Source organism: Pan paniscus, chromosome 8, assembly GCF_029289425.2.
Source record: "Pan paniscus chromosome 8, NHGRI_mPanPan1-v2.0_pri, whole genome shotgun sequence".
Classification (NCBI taxonomy): domain Eukaryota; kingdom Metazoa; phylum Chordata; class Mammalia; order Primates; family Hominidae; genus Pan; species Pan paniscus.
Genome location: NC_073257.2, coordinates 70,463,557 through 70,476,727, shown reverse-complemented (window position 1 = coordinate 70,476,727; position 13,171 = coordinate 70,463,557). Strand labels below are relative to the sequence as shown.

Here is a 13,171-nt window from a genome sequence, read left to right as displayed (position 1 = left end):
GAAACAGGGGTGCGCTCGCCCCATCCCTGTCGCCGTCGCCAGGTCCCGGCAGCACGGGGCGCCCGCCCCGCTGACTGGGGGGGCCGGAATCCCGTCGGACGGCCTCTGGGCATGCTCAGTAGCGGCGGCAGCGGCGGTGCGGGCGGCGGTGACGCGCGCGCGGCAGCTGAGGGGACTGGAGGACGGCGGGAGGGGGCGGGGGCGCAGGAGGTGGGGCCGCCGTCGCCGTCAGGGCCCCAGGGAGCGCGGGGCGCCGCTGCTGCTGCTCTTCGGCTCGGTTCTGTCTACCGGGCAGCGCCGGGGCCGGCGGCTGCGGCGGCAGAGGAACAGGAGCCGGGAGCCGCGTTCCGCCGAGAGTTGGGCAGAGGAGCGCCCGCGCCCCGGCGGCGTCATGGGCCCCCTCCCCGTGCTTCAGAGGGCACCAGCCGCGGGAACCCCCGGGCCTCCTCGCGCCCGAGCCTGAGCGACCCTCGGGTTCTCCGGCGCCCCCTCCCTCGCCCTATTTTTTTTCCTACTCTCGCTGCCGCTACCGCTTCTGCTCTCCGTTATGGCAACAGAGCCACCATCCCCCCTCCGGGTCGAGGCGCCGGGCCCCCCAGAAATGCGGACCTCACCGGCGATCGAGTCCACCCCTGAGGGCACCCCGCAGCCGGCGGGCGGCAGACTCCTCTTCCTCAACGGCTGCGTGCCCCTCTCGCATCAGGTGGCCGGGCACATGTATGGGAAGGACAAAGTGGGTAAGTGGGGGTGGCATAGGGCTCGCCGCTCCCCTTCCGCCTGTGCGAGCCCCCTGTCAGCGGAGGCAGCCTGGCGCTCCCGGGCCTGCCTGGACGCCCCCCTGGTGTGCACGCCAAATCCCTGGCCTCTTCCGCTGTCCCCCGAAGCCTCACCACTCGAGCAGAAGGGGCTCGGAAAGTGGGACAATTCCTAGGGTGTGGGTCGTCAGGCTTGCAGCACGGGTGGCAGGGAGAGGCGTGTCTGGTCTCACCCACCCCCCAGGGAGGTTGGGTGTTGATTGGAGACGGCGTTGTTAGTGAAAATAAGGAACTTCATTTTTACTGGACGGGGAAGTAAATTCTCCCTTGAGCACAAGGTCTGTTTATTATAGGCGAGTAGCTATTGCAAAAGAAAAGGAATGAAATGCAGATGATGCTAATCTAGTACTTCTCTGCTGGGTGCAGCTGCATAGCTGGAGGGGAAGAAAAACACTGGGCTTTTTTAGGGGGAGGTGAGAAGGGAAGAAAGCTTGTCCGTGATTTTTCCCTGTCCCTTGAGGAGGTTTTTCTGGTGTCTCCTTGATTTGTCTGGGAGGCGTGGTTCCAGTAGTGCAGAAACTCGGATTCCTGGTAGGAAATTCACACGCATATTGTACCAGAATGATACACAAAATGTTCAGCTATTCTTGTTCATTTTATAAGGCTGTATCATGGCCACTGTAATACATTTTCTGAGTTCACAAGTTTAAAGCCTATCTCAGTTTAGGAACTCTAATTCATCTAGTTTACCCGTAGTGGTTCCCTGGGCCATGATTACTGGGGTAATCTGATGGATGAGTATGTGAGTATTGTGGATCTTTGACCCGGAAGAGCCACTAGAGACAATTTAGTTTATGCCGGTAAAACGATTCGGGTTTAGGTTGCTAATACTGACATTTTTAGACGAGGTGACTAAGGCCAACCCTGGTTAAGAATGACGTGCCTGAAGTCACGTTACAATATGTTAAGAATTGTGAAACCAAGAGTTCTTCCTTGGAGTACTGTATTTTTTCACCATGTATTGTGTTTGCTGAAACAACTCAAGGCTTTTAGAAAATGGATAAGTGTTAATTTGAGTATATGCTATTTCTCAAAGCGACATTTTCCACTACTTTTATTTTTACCTACTTTGTTTGTTTGTGTGCCTTTCTCCCCACTGAATTGTGAATTCCTAGATGTTAGAGAATCTGTATTCTCATAGCCTTGTGCACGGACTGGGAATCAGTAACACTCAGGAAATGTTGAATAGTGAAAATTGACAGTTGTTTTAGTATACCGAGGTAAAGAAAGAACGTCCTCAAGGTGCTCAGCATAGACATTTCCTCCTGTGTGCCAGTGTCTTGTAATGAGAATTGAGAGTACTCATGGGGTTTCTGTTAATAGAGGAATGCCTATTGATTTATATTAATACATTGTGATTTTAATATTCCTAATAATATTCTAGATGCCTGAAAAAGTAAATGTTTCCCTAAAGGTCCCTAGAGATTGACTTATATGCAAAGGAGAATAGATTTTAAAAATCTCAACATAAAAACAATCTAAATAATTGTCACTTAAGAGTGTAACCACTGCTTATTACAGTATGTAATAGTGATCCCATTCAGAGTGATTGCAAATAGTGGCTGAAAAGTTAATTTGTCACCCCAATTGCCTAATTAATGGAAAAGTTTAGATTCTAGAGGTAGTAGTCCTTAATTTTATTATGGCATTCAATGTAAAATAAACTTTTTTTGCAATTTCATAAGGGTCTTTTGAGTAGGGACAGTCTTTGTGTCACCATAGTAGAACGGCTTAAACATACTGTGCTAGCAACCTAATAAATATTTGTTGAATTTAATTCTCAGATAGTTATACAATCCTGACTGTATTGTTAAGTAAAAGGATACTTGACTGATGATATATTCCCTATTTGTAAAATGGATAAGATGGTCACTAATTCAAAGTTCAACAGTTTTATTATGTTTCTCCACTGTCATAAGTCATGTACAGTTTACATCATTTAGATCATGCTTTGGTCTGTCAATTGAAATAATTATCAGGATAAGCTTTGTTAAGGATGTTATGTTGGTATTTGTTTTGTTTTTAAATTTGTGTTACTATCAGTAAGTAACCAGAAATGTTCCATTTAGAATTATTTTACCTATTTCCAAAAAGGAGTTGTTGGCTTTGTTAGTTTAAAAATTAAACTCATGGAACTTGATAGAACAAAGGTGCTTGAACAGAAAAATAGATCTTGTTATATATGCTAAGTAACAAGCATATATTAGTAGTTCAGACATCCGTTATATTTTATGTTCTTCACTGAAACCATATTTCATCAAAATACATTTAAATCTTAGTTCTAAGAATACAAAGTATTTTGTTTTTTAAACTGTAAAAATTGTATAGTACACGGATCTTTTAGGAAAAAAATTCAGTTTAAGTAGTGCCCTTCCCCCTACTCATTCTCCCAGGGGCAATCACTGGTAACTACTTCCTGCCTATCCTTTCAGGCCTTTGTTTCTGGGCACATACATAAACACATTAGCGCAGTTCTGTTTTTTTATACAAATAAATCTATCAGCAACTTTTCTCATTCTGTATTATATCATGTATTATACCTATATTTTTGCACTTACGGTATACTTTATTCTTTCTAAAAATTGTGTTCTACAACGTGGATGTATCACAATTTATTTAACTATTTCTCTAATTGTAGATTTTTAGACTTTTCACCATTTGTTTGCTGTGATAAGTAATGTACTTATTAAACATTCTTGTATATAATAGCATACCTTGCACGTTGTGTACCTATCTCTGTAGGAAGTTTTCGCAAAAAAAAGATCAATATAAATTCCCAAAACTCACCAGAGTTAGCATAAAATTCTTTTAATATGTATCATTAAGTTCTTTAAAAAGTCCTTAAAGTTTTAAACAAATGATGGAAATCTGATATTTCTTGATCTGATGTAGGATGTAGAAATGGGGTAGTCTATAGGGAAAACAAGGATTTAAACTGATAATTGTTGTCGGGGAGAAAGACCTACAATTATCTTGGCTTAGTAGTCTCTTTTTATTAGATATCCTCTGAAACTAATTAACCTAAAATAATTTCAAGCCTACAGAAAAGTTGCAAGAACAATAGAAAAGTAACATTTTGCAAAATTTGTTTTATTGTTTCTCAATGCAAATAATTTTTTCTTAACTATTTGCAAGTAGGTTGCATACATTATGCCACTTTACATGTTAATACTAAAGTGTGTCTTCCTTAAGAACAAGGATATTCTCTTGTGTAGCCACAGCACATTGATCAACTATGGGAAATTTAACAGGGATATAATACTTTAATCTATAGTCCATAGTCTCACTTTGTCAACTGTTCCAATACTGTAATGTCTTTTATCACATTTGTTTTTCTCAGTACAGGATCTGGTCCAGAATCATTTATTGCAATTAGTTGTTATGTCTTTTAGTGTCCTTTCATTTGTAACATATCCTCAGCCTTTCCCTGTCCTTTATGACATTGTCATTTTGAAGAGTACAGGCCAATTATTTTATGAAATGTTCTTTAATTTGGGTTTCTGATAGTTCCTTATGATGGGATTCAGATGATACTTTTCCAGCTGGAACATTGTGTAAGTGGAGGCCAACAATAGCTGCCCTTTGGTAGTGGATTATTTCTGGTTGTCTGATTCAAGTGTAGTCTGGCTTCTTCAGTATATAGTTTTGTTTGTTTGTTTTTTGAGACAGGCTCTTGCTCTGTCACCTAGGCTGGAGTGCAGTGGCGTGATGTAGTTCACTGCAGCCTCAAACTTCAGGGCTCAAGCAATCCTCCTGCCTCAGCCTCCTGAGTAGCCGGGAGCATAGGTGCACACCACTAGGCCAGGCTAATTTTTTTTTTTTTTAACGGAGTCTCGCTCTGTTGCCCAGGCTGGAGAACAGTGGCACGGTCTTGACTGACTGCAACCTCCGCCTCCCAGGTTCAAGTGATTCTCGTGCCTCAGCCTCCTAAGTAGCTGGGATTACAGGAGTGCGCCACCATGCCTGGCTAATTTTTGTATTTTTAGTAGAGACGGGGTTTTGCCATGTTGGCCAGGCTGGTCTTGAGCTCCTGGCCTCAGGTGATCCACCCACCTCTGCCTGCTAAAGTGCTGAGATTACAGGCGGGAACCACTGCTGGGCCAGGCTAATTTTAAAATTTTTTGTGGAGATGGGATCTGGCTTTGTTGCCCAGGCTGGTCTTGAACTACTGGCTTCAAGTGATCCTTCTGCTTCAGCCTCCCAAAGTGCTAGGATTACAGGAATGAGTCACCATGCCTGGCTTCAGTATATAGTTAATGTTTTCTGTTCTACAATTAATAAGCTATATGTGAGGAGACACTTTACAGTCATGCAGCTATCTGGATTCTCATCAACTTCACCCCTAGATTTGGCATCTGTTGATTCTTGCCTGAAGCTGTGTTTATTCTGATAGTTACAAAATTGTGATTTTTTCCCCCCATTCTTTCACTCCCTCTGCTTTAACAGCTAGCATTCCAAGAAATAGCTCTTCCTTTACCCTTAAGTATTTATGTCCTTATTTATAATCAGTTTGCATCATGGATTCCTATTTGATAACATGTATCATTACCCATTATGGAACTTACTTATTGGACTTTAATCACATCTCAATGTTTTTAAAAAAGGAACTTATTTATTTTGTTGCTCAAATGGTCCCAAATTTGACCATTGAGAGCACTTCCTTTCTGTCATAACAGATTTTTTAGAATTATCTCATAACTTTCTTCCCCAGCCCTAGAGTCAACCATTTCTTCAAGGAGCCCTGGTTTCTTTTTAGTGGAAAATGGTATTTAGAAACCAAGATCTGTGTTACTAGGTATTGTCATAACTGTTGGAGTATCATTTCTTCCAGGACTTTTCAATGGACATGATTTTTAAAGTATGTATAAATATTTTAGAAATTATAGTTTCATATTTCAAATTTCATTTAAACCCGAGTTCTTCCTTTCCCTTGATTCTAAATTTGTATTTCCCTTCTTCCGTAGTAAGAACCCTGGTTCCCAGTGATATTAATATGTTTATTCTTTTGCTTAATCTTACAATTTTCAGAATTTCTACACCCATACTACTTCAGAAAACAAGCCTAGAATAAAGAATTCAGGATGAGATTTATTTATTTATTTATTATACTTTAAGTTCTGGGGTACATGTGCACAACGTGCAGGTTTGTTACATATGTATACATGTGCAGTGTTGGTTTGCTGCACTCGTTAACTAGTCATTTACATTAGGTATTTCTCCTAATGCTATCCCTCCCCCATCCCCCCAACCCCACGACAGGCCCCGGTGTGTGATGTTCCCTGCCCTGTGTCCAAGTGTTCTCATTGTTCAGTTCCCACCTATGAGTGAGAACATGCGGTGTTTGGTTTTCTGTCCTTGCGATAGTTTGTTCAGAATGATGGTTTCCAGTTTCATCCATGTCGCTACAAAGGACATCAACTCATGAATTCAGGATGAGATTTTCTTATACTGAGGGTATAAACTGTATTCAAAAATTACTTGGGGCTGGGCACGGTGGCTCATGCCTGTAATCCCAGCACTTTGGGAGGCCGAGGCCAGGAGGTTGAGACCAGCCTGGCCAACATGGCAAAACCCTGTCTCTACAAAAAATGCAAAAATTAGCCGGATGTGTTGGTGGCGCCTATAGTCCCAGCTACTCAGGAGGCTGAGGCAGGAGAATCACATGAACCTGGGAGCGGAGGTTGCAGTGAGCCGAGACTGTGCCACTGCACTCCAGCCTGGGTGACAGAGCAAGACTGTCTAAAAACAAACAAACAAACAAAAGTTAGTTGGATTAGGTTTTTTGTTTTTGGTTGTTATTTCTTTTTCTCCCTTTTCGCAGTAGTAGTTTTCATTTGAAATACAGTTGGGTTCATTTGTTTCTGTTTAAATTCATCCCTGCTTCCTCAAATTTTGTTTGTTTGATTATATATTTGAAAGCTTATAACATTAACATGCTTCCAAAAAACAAAACTTTACAGAAAAGTATAATAAAAAATTTCACTCCCTTATCACTCCACCCCATCCACTCCTCAGCATCTCTTGTAGTTAATCAATTTCATTGTTTTCTGATTTACCCTTTTTGAGTTTCTTTTTACAGAATTAAATAGATCTATGGAAGTTTTATTTCCCTTTCTTTCTGATACAAAATCTAGTATGCTGTATATACTGTTTTTCACATGGTTTGTAAGAGTTAAGACTATATCCTAGAAATTCATATGTATCAGTTCATAGAGTTCCTCCTCATTTTTTTTTTTTTTATAGCTCAGCCGTGCATATTCAATCAATTTCCTGGATTTGCTTTTGGCCTTTTATTTTCATTGGCTTGTTTATCCTACTTCACGATCTTGATTCAAGTTATTTTATAATAAGTCTTCATGCATCCCACTTACTATTTCAAGATTGTCTTGGCTTTTTCTGGTCCTTTGCATTTACATACAGATTTTAAATCAACTCATTACTTTTCCCCAGAAACAGGATGAGATTTTATTTGGCATTGCCTTGAATCTGTAGATAGCTTTGGTGAGAATCGATTTATTTGCAATATTGAGTCTTCCAATACTTGAACATGGTATATCTCTCTATTTAGTCCTTTAATTTCTCTCAGTGAGTCATAGTTTTCAGTGTACAGGTCTTACACATTGTTTACTAGGCTTTTTCCTTAAGTATTTGATTTTACTGTAAATTGTACTGCCTTAAGTTTTTTTTTGAAAAAAATTTAAATTTATTAAAAATATGCCAGAATAGTACAGTGAACTAATGTATGCCATTCATCTGGATTTATCAATTGTTAATATTAATTTTGCCACATATGCTTTATTACTCTGTATATTATGATTGTGCATAAACATTTAAGAATAAATTTTAGACATCATGACCCCTTTTCTCTAAATAATTGTGTATATTGCCTAAAAATAAGACAATTTTCTCACCTAACCATAGTAAAATTACAAAATTCAGAGTATTAAGCATTTGGCTTTTGCCATTATTCCAATAATATCATTTACAGCACTTTTCTTCATCCAGGATCACACATTGCATTTCGTTGTTATGATTCTTTAGTTTCCTGTTATTGGGAGCACTTCTTTCTTCTTTCTGTATCTTTCATAACCATGGAATTTTTGAAGAGTATAGGTGTATGACATTTTAGAATGTCCTTTAAATTCAGTTTGTCTGATTGTTTTGTCATGATTATATTCAGATTATGCATTTTTGGTAAGAATATTATATGACTATGTCATGTCCTCAAAGCATATCATAAGATGTAGGATGTCAGTTGCATTATTGGTGATGTAACTTTGATCACCTGGTTAAGTGATTTCTGCCAGGTTTTTCCACAGGAAAGTTATCGTTTTTGCTGTTAAGTAATTTGAGAGGAATATTTTGAGACTGTTAGATATTCTGTTCCTCATGAAACTTTACCTTGATTGATAATATTTGACAGACTCATATAGTACTATGATAATTGCAAAATAGTAATATTCTAACTATCATTTGTGTTACATTTGTTTTTGTTTTTGTTTTTTGAGACAGGTTCTTGCTCTGTTACCCAGGCTCGAGTGCAGTGGTACAGTCATGGCTCACTGCAACCTCCGCCTCCCAGGCTCAAGTGATCCTCCCACCGAAGCCTCCTGAGTAGCTGGGACTATAGGCATGCACCACCATGCCTGGCTAATTGTTTTTTTTTTTTTTTTTTATGTAGAGATGGGATTTTACCATGCTGGCCAGGCTGGTCTTGAACTCCTGAGCTCATGCGATCCACCCACCTCAGACTCTCAAAGTGCTGGCATTATAGGCGTGAGCCATTCTGCCCAGCGCTCATTCCTATTACATTTGTTAGTTGGCATTCTATGTTAAGGAATAGATTTCCGTCCTCATTCGTTCATTCATTCATTCATTCATTCATTATTAAGGTGGATTTTTTTCAAATTTCAGTGGATAGATATCCATTATTGTTGCTCCTTGATGTTATGGTTGTCTCAGATTTGAGCAGTGGGAACTTCAAGCTGGCTCCTGTGTCTTTTTGATATTTCCTGTTTTTTTCTTTCAAAGCATTTTTTAACTTTCTGCCATAAAAAGATATTCCACATTCCTTTTGTGTTTTCCCTGTCTCGGCCCTGAAATGAGCCGTTTTTCTTCAAGAAACCCTTGTTCCTTTAGGGGTAAATGGTATTTAGAAACTATGGTCTGGCCACTAGGTGTGCTCATGGTTCCTTGGGTGTGATTGCTGTTTGTCCATTCACAGACTGGACTAAGAAATGTATTTCATATTATTAAACATTTGAGTTAATCCCCATACCTATAATTTAAATTCAGCACCACAAAGTTCTTTTTTGCCTCCCTCCATTCTGTATTTACATCTCCCTTCTTCCTCAGTGGGAACTCTGTCTCCTCAAAACATCAGTATATTTATTCATTTTGAAATATTTAAACCAACTTATTTTCCCAGAACGATCTAAAAGAAACACTTTTTAAAATTGCATTGATTTTTCTTCATTGTCCATTTCTTATTTCTTTGATTTTTCATTCCTATCTTTCTATTTATTTGGAATTAATATGTTCTTTTTTCTGACATCTTAAATTGGAGACTTCCTTTTTCTTCTCATACAAACATTTAAAACTGCCCATTTCCCTTTAAGTACTAAGCAATATATTAGCTGCATTTCACAAATTTTGATATAGATTGAGTTTTTATTGTAATTTATATTAAAAATACTTTCTAATTTCCATTGTGAATTTTGATCCATTAATAATTAGAAGGGTGTTGTTTACTTTCCGACTATTTGGTATTTTCCTAAATATCTTATTGTTACTTCCATTGTGGTCAGAGAATATTCCCTATGTGAATATTCTGTGTGATTCCAATCTTGTTAGATTTTAGACTTGTTTTATGGTCCAGCACATACTCAATCTTGGTAAATGCTCCATTTATATATTAAAAGAATGTATATTCTGTTGGATATAGCATTCATTCTGCAGGTGTCAATTTGGTCAACTTGTTTGTTGCTGTTCAAGTTTTATATATCATTACTAATATTCTATTTTTTGTTTGTTTGTTTGTTTTGAGATGGAATCTCGCTCCGTCGCCAGGCTGGAGCGCAGTGGCATAGTCTTGGCTCACTGCAACCTCCACTTCCTGGGTTCAAGCAATTCTCCTGCCTCAGCCTCCCAAGTAGCTGGGATTACAGGCACGCACCACCATGCCTGGCTAATTTTTGTATTTTTAGTAGAGATGGGGATTTCACCATGTTGGCCAGGCTGGTCTTGAATTCCTGACCTCATGATCTGCGCGCCTCAGCCTCCCAAAGTCCTGGGATTACAGGTGTGAGCCACCACGCCTGGCCTATTCTATTTGTTTTATCAATTATTGAGAAAGTAATTGTGGATTTGTCCTTTATGGATTTGTCTGTCCTTTCAGTTCTGTCAGTTTTTGCTTCATGTATTTTGAACCACCAAATAATTTAGTACACACTTATTTAGGATTTTTGTATCATCTTAATGAACTGACCTTTTTGTTGTTATGATATGTCTCTCTTTATGTTTAATGTTCTGTTTCTTGTAGTCTGCTGTCTCTAATACTATGTAGTCTGATATATAATATTACTATATCAAGCGTTCTTATGAGCAATAATTGCTTGATGCATCTTTTCCATTCTTTCACTTTTAACTCATCTGTGTCTTTAAAAAGTGTCTAGGGGTTTGGTATTTTTCAGTCTGTTTCAGATTCTCTGAGCATCTTGGCTGTACGTTTTTATGTTTCTTAATACTTTTAGAACATTTCAGCCATTGCCTTGTCAAATATTTTCTCAGTCCCTTTCTCACATTTTAAAAATGTTCTTTATCTTTTTATTTTATTTTATTTATTTATTTTTGTTTTTGAGACAGAGTCTTGCTCCGTTGCCCAGGCTGGAGTGCAGTGGCGTAATCTCAGCTCACTGCAACCTCTGCCTCCCAAGTTCAAGAGATTCTCATACCTCAGCCTCCCGAGTAGCTGGGACTACAGGCACGTGCCACCATGCCCAGCTAATCTTTGTGTTTTTAGTAGAGACAGGGTTTCACCATGTTGGCCAGGCTTGTCTCGAACTCCTGACCTCAGGCGATCAACCCGCCTTGGAGTCCCAAAGTGCTGGGATTACAGGTGTGAGCCACCGGGCCTGGCTGTTGAAATACCCTGTGTTTAATTGAGATTAAACAGAATCTATAATTCTCTTAGTATGTATATAATGTATATACTTTCCTATATCACAGGTTTTCTTTTCTAATAATAAAAGCAAAATATTGTTTTCGTTTGTTTTATTCTGTTTGTTTTTAGAAGCAGGGTCTTTTACACTCAGACCAGAGCATGGTGGTGTGATCACGGCTTACCAGCAGCCTCAACCTCCTGGGCTCAAGTGATCCTCCCATCTCAGCCCCTTAAGTAGCTGAGACCATAGGCATGTGCCAACATGCGTGGCTAATTTTCATTTATTTTTTGTAGAGATGGGATCTCACCATGTTGCCGAGGCTGGTCTTGAACTCCTTGGCTCAAGTTTTCCTCTTGTCTGTCGGGGGAACCAGCCCCCAATATTTCAACGTAGGTTCTTTTCTATTTTCCCTAAGTGTCAGCTGGTCTGACAAATAAAGAGAAAGAGTACAAAGAGAGAAATTTTACAGCTGGGCCTCTGGGGGTGACATCACATGTCGGCAGGTTCTGTGATGCCCCCTGAACTGCAAAACCAGCAAGTTTTTATTAGGGATTTCAAAAGGGGAGGAGGGTACGAACAGGGAGTAAATCACAAAGATCACATGCTTCAAGGGGCAATAAAAGATTACAAGGGCAGAAGGGCAGAGCAAGATCACAAGGCCAGGGCGAAATTAGAATTACTGATGAGGTTCCATGTCCCACTGGGCATGCATTGTCTTGATAAACATCTTAACAGGAAACAGGGTTCAAGAGCAGACAACCGGTCTGACTAGAATTTGCTGGGCTGGAGTTTCCTAATCCTAGCAAGCCTGAGGGCACTGCAGGAAACCAGTGTGTGTTTCATCCCTTATCTTCAACTGCATAAGACAGACACTCCCAGAGGGCCATTTTAGAGACCTCTCCCTGGGAATGCATTCCTTTCCCAGGGGTATTCCTTGCTGAGAAAAGAATTCAGTGCTATTTCTCCTATTTGCTTTCTGTAAGAAGAGAAATATGACTCTGTTCTGCCTGGCCCCACAGGCAGTCACACCTTATTGTTATCTCCCTTGTTCCCTGAAAATTGGTGTTACCCTGTTCTTTTCAAGGTGGCCGGATTTCATAATGTTCAAACACACATGCTTTACAAACAATTTGTGCAGATAATGCAATCCAGGGTCCTGAGGTGACATAAATCCTCACCTTATGAAGATGACAGGATTAAGAAATTAAAGACAGGCATAGGAAATTATAAGAATATTGATTGGGGAAATGATAAATGTCCATGAAATCTTAACAATTTCTGTTCAGAGATTGCAGTAAAGACAGGCATAAGAAATTATAAAAGTATTAATTTGGGGAACTAATAAATGTCCATGAAATCTTCACAATTTATGTTCTTCTGCCGTGGCTTCAGCCAGTCCCTCCATTCGGGGTCTCTGACTTCCCGGAACACTGTCTCAGCTTTCCAAAGTGTTGGGATTATAGGTGTGAGCCACCACACCTGGCCAATATATGTTTATCATAGAAAATTCCAGGAGAAATTTACAAAAAAGAAAAAAAAAAGAAATATAAATTACCTAGATGGTGATATCATCAAGATGGCAGAATAGAAGATCCCCTACCTCACTGCTTTCATAAAAATACAATTAGAAACCATTCAAAGACAAGAGCACCAGCCTGAATACACCAGAGCCCAGGGGAGAATCAGAGAAATCCCCTGTATCCACAGACCTGAGAGAAACCTTGACTGATAAGAGAAATCATTTCAGACTGTGTCACCCCCTCCCCCAAACTGGCATGACACCACTCACAGAAAATTTCCCTAGACCCGTGGTTTCTGAGGTGAGAGGAGAGAATTGGAGGTGGATGTTTGGTCTTCTCACTGGTCTGGGAATCTTCATGGAAAGCCCACTCCAGCTCCATGTCACAGGAACCATTGGAAATGCCAGAAGGGCTGAACCAACTGGAGTGTATTGGGAACAAAAGTGGGTCAGTGATTGCAGTGACAGGTGTGTGGATCTTTGTGGCTACTCAGTACTCCAATCACCTGGGAAACCACATTGAAGAGACTGGCTGATGCCATAGAGCTGTAGGGGGACAGTCTGTGGGATAGCCTGAGTCCCAGGCTTTCCACAAAGCCCAGGTGCTTGCATGGAACCTTCCCTGGATAGAAACAACTAACAGCCATGATTAAGTTCCAGTGCCCACTAAAGTT

The 13,171-nt window shown here is 40.3% G+C and overlaps 1 protein-coding gene across 2 annotated transcripts in view; it reads left to right on the top strand.

Moving 5' to 3' along the window:
- Window positions 1-193: 193 nt before the first annotated feature.
- Window positions 194-13,171, top strand: part of IPMK (inositol polyphosphate multikinase) — an 80,163-nt gene continuing 67,185 nt past the window's right edge. For both annotated transcript variants that reach the window (XM_003821170.5, XM_008974641.4), the window contains exon 1: window positions 194-737. In XM_003821170.5, the coding sequence (XP_003821218.2) occupies window positions 548-737 (190 nt within the window). In that variant the 5' untranslated portion in view covers window positions 194-547. The remainder of the gene's footprint in view (window positions 738-13,171) is intronic.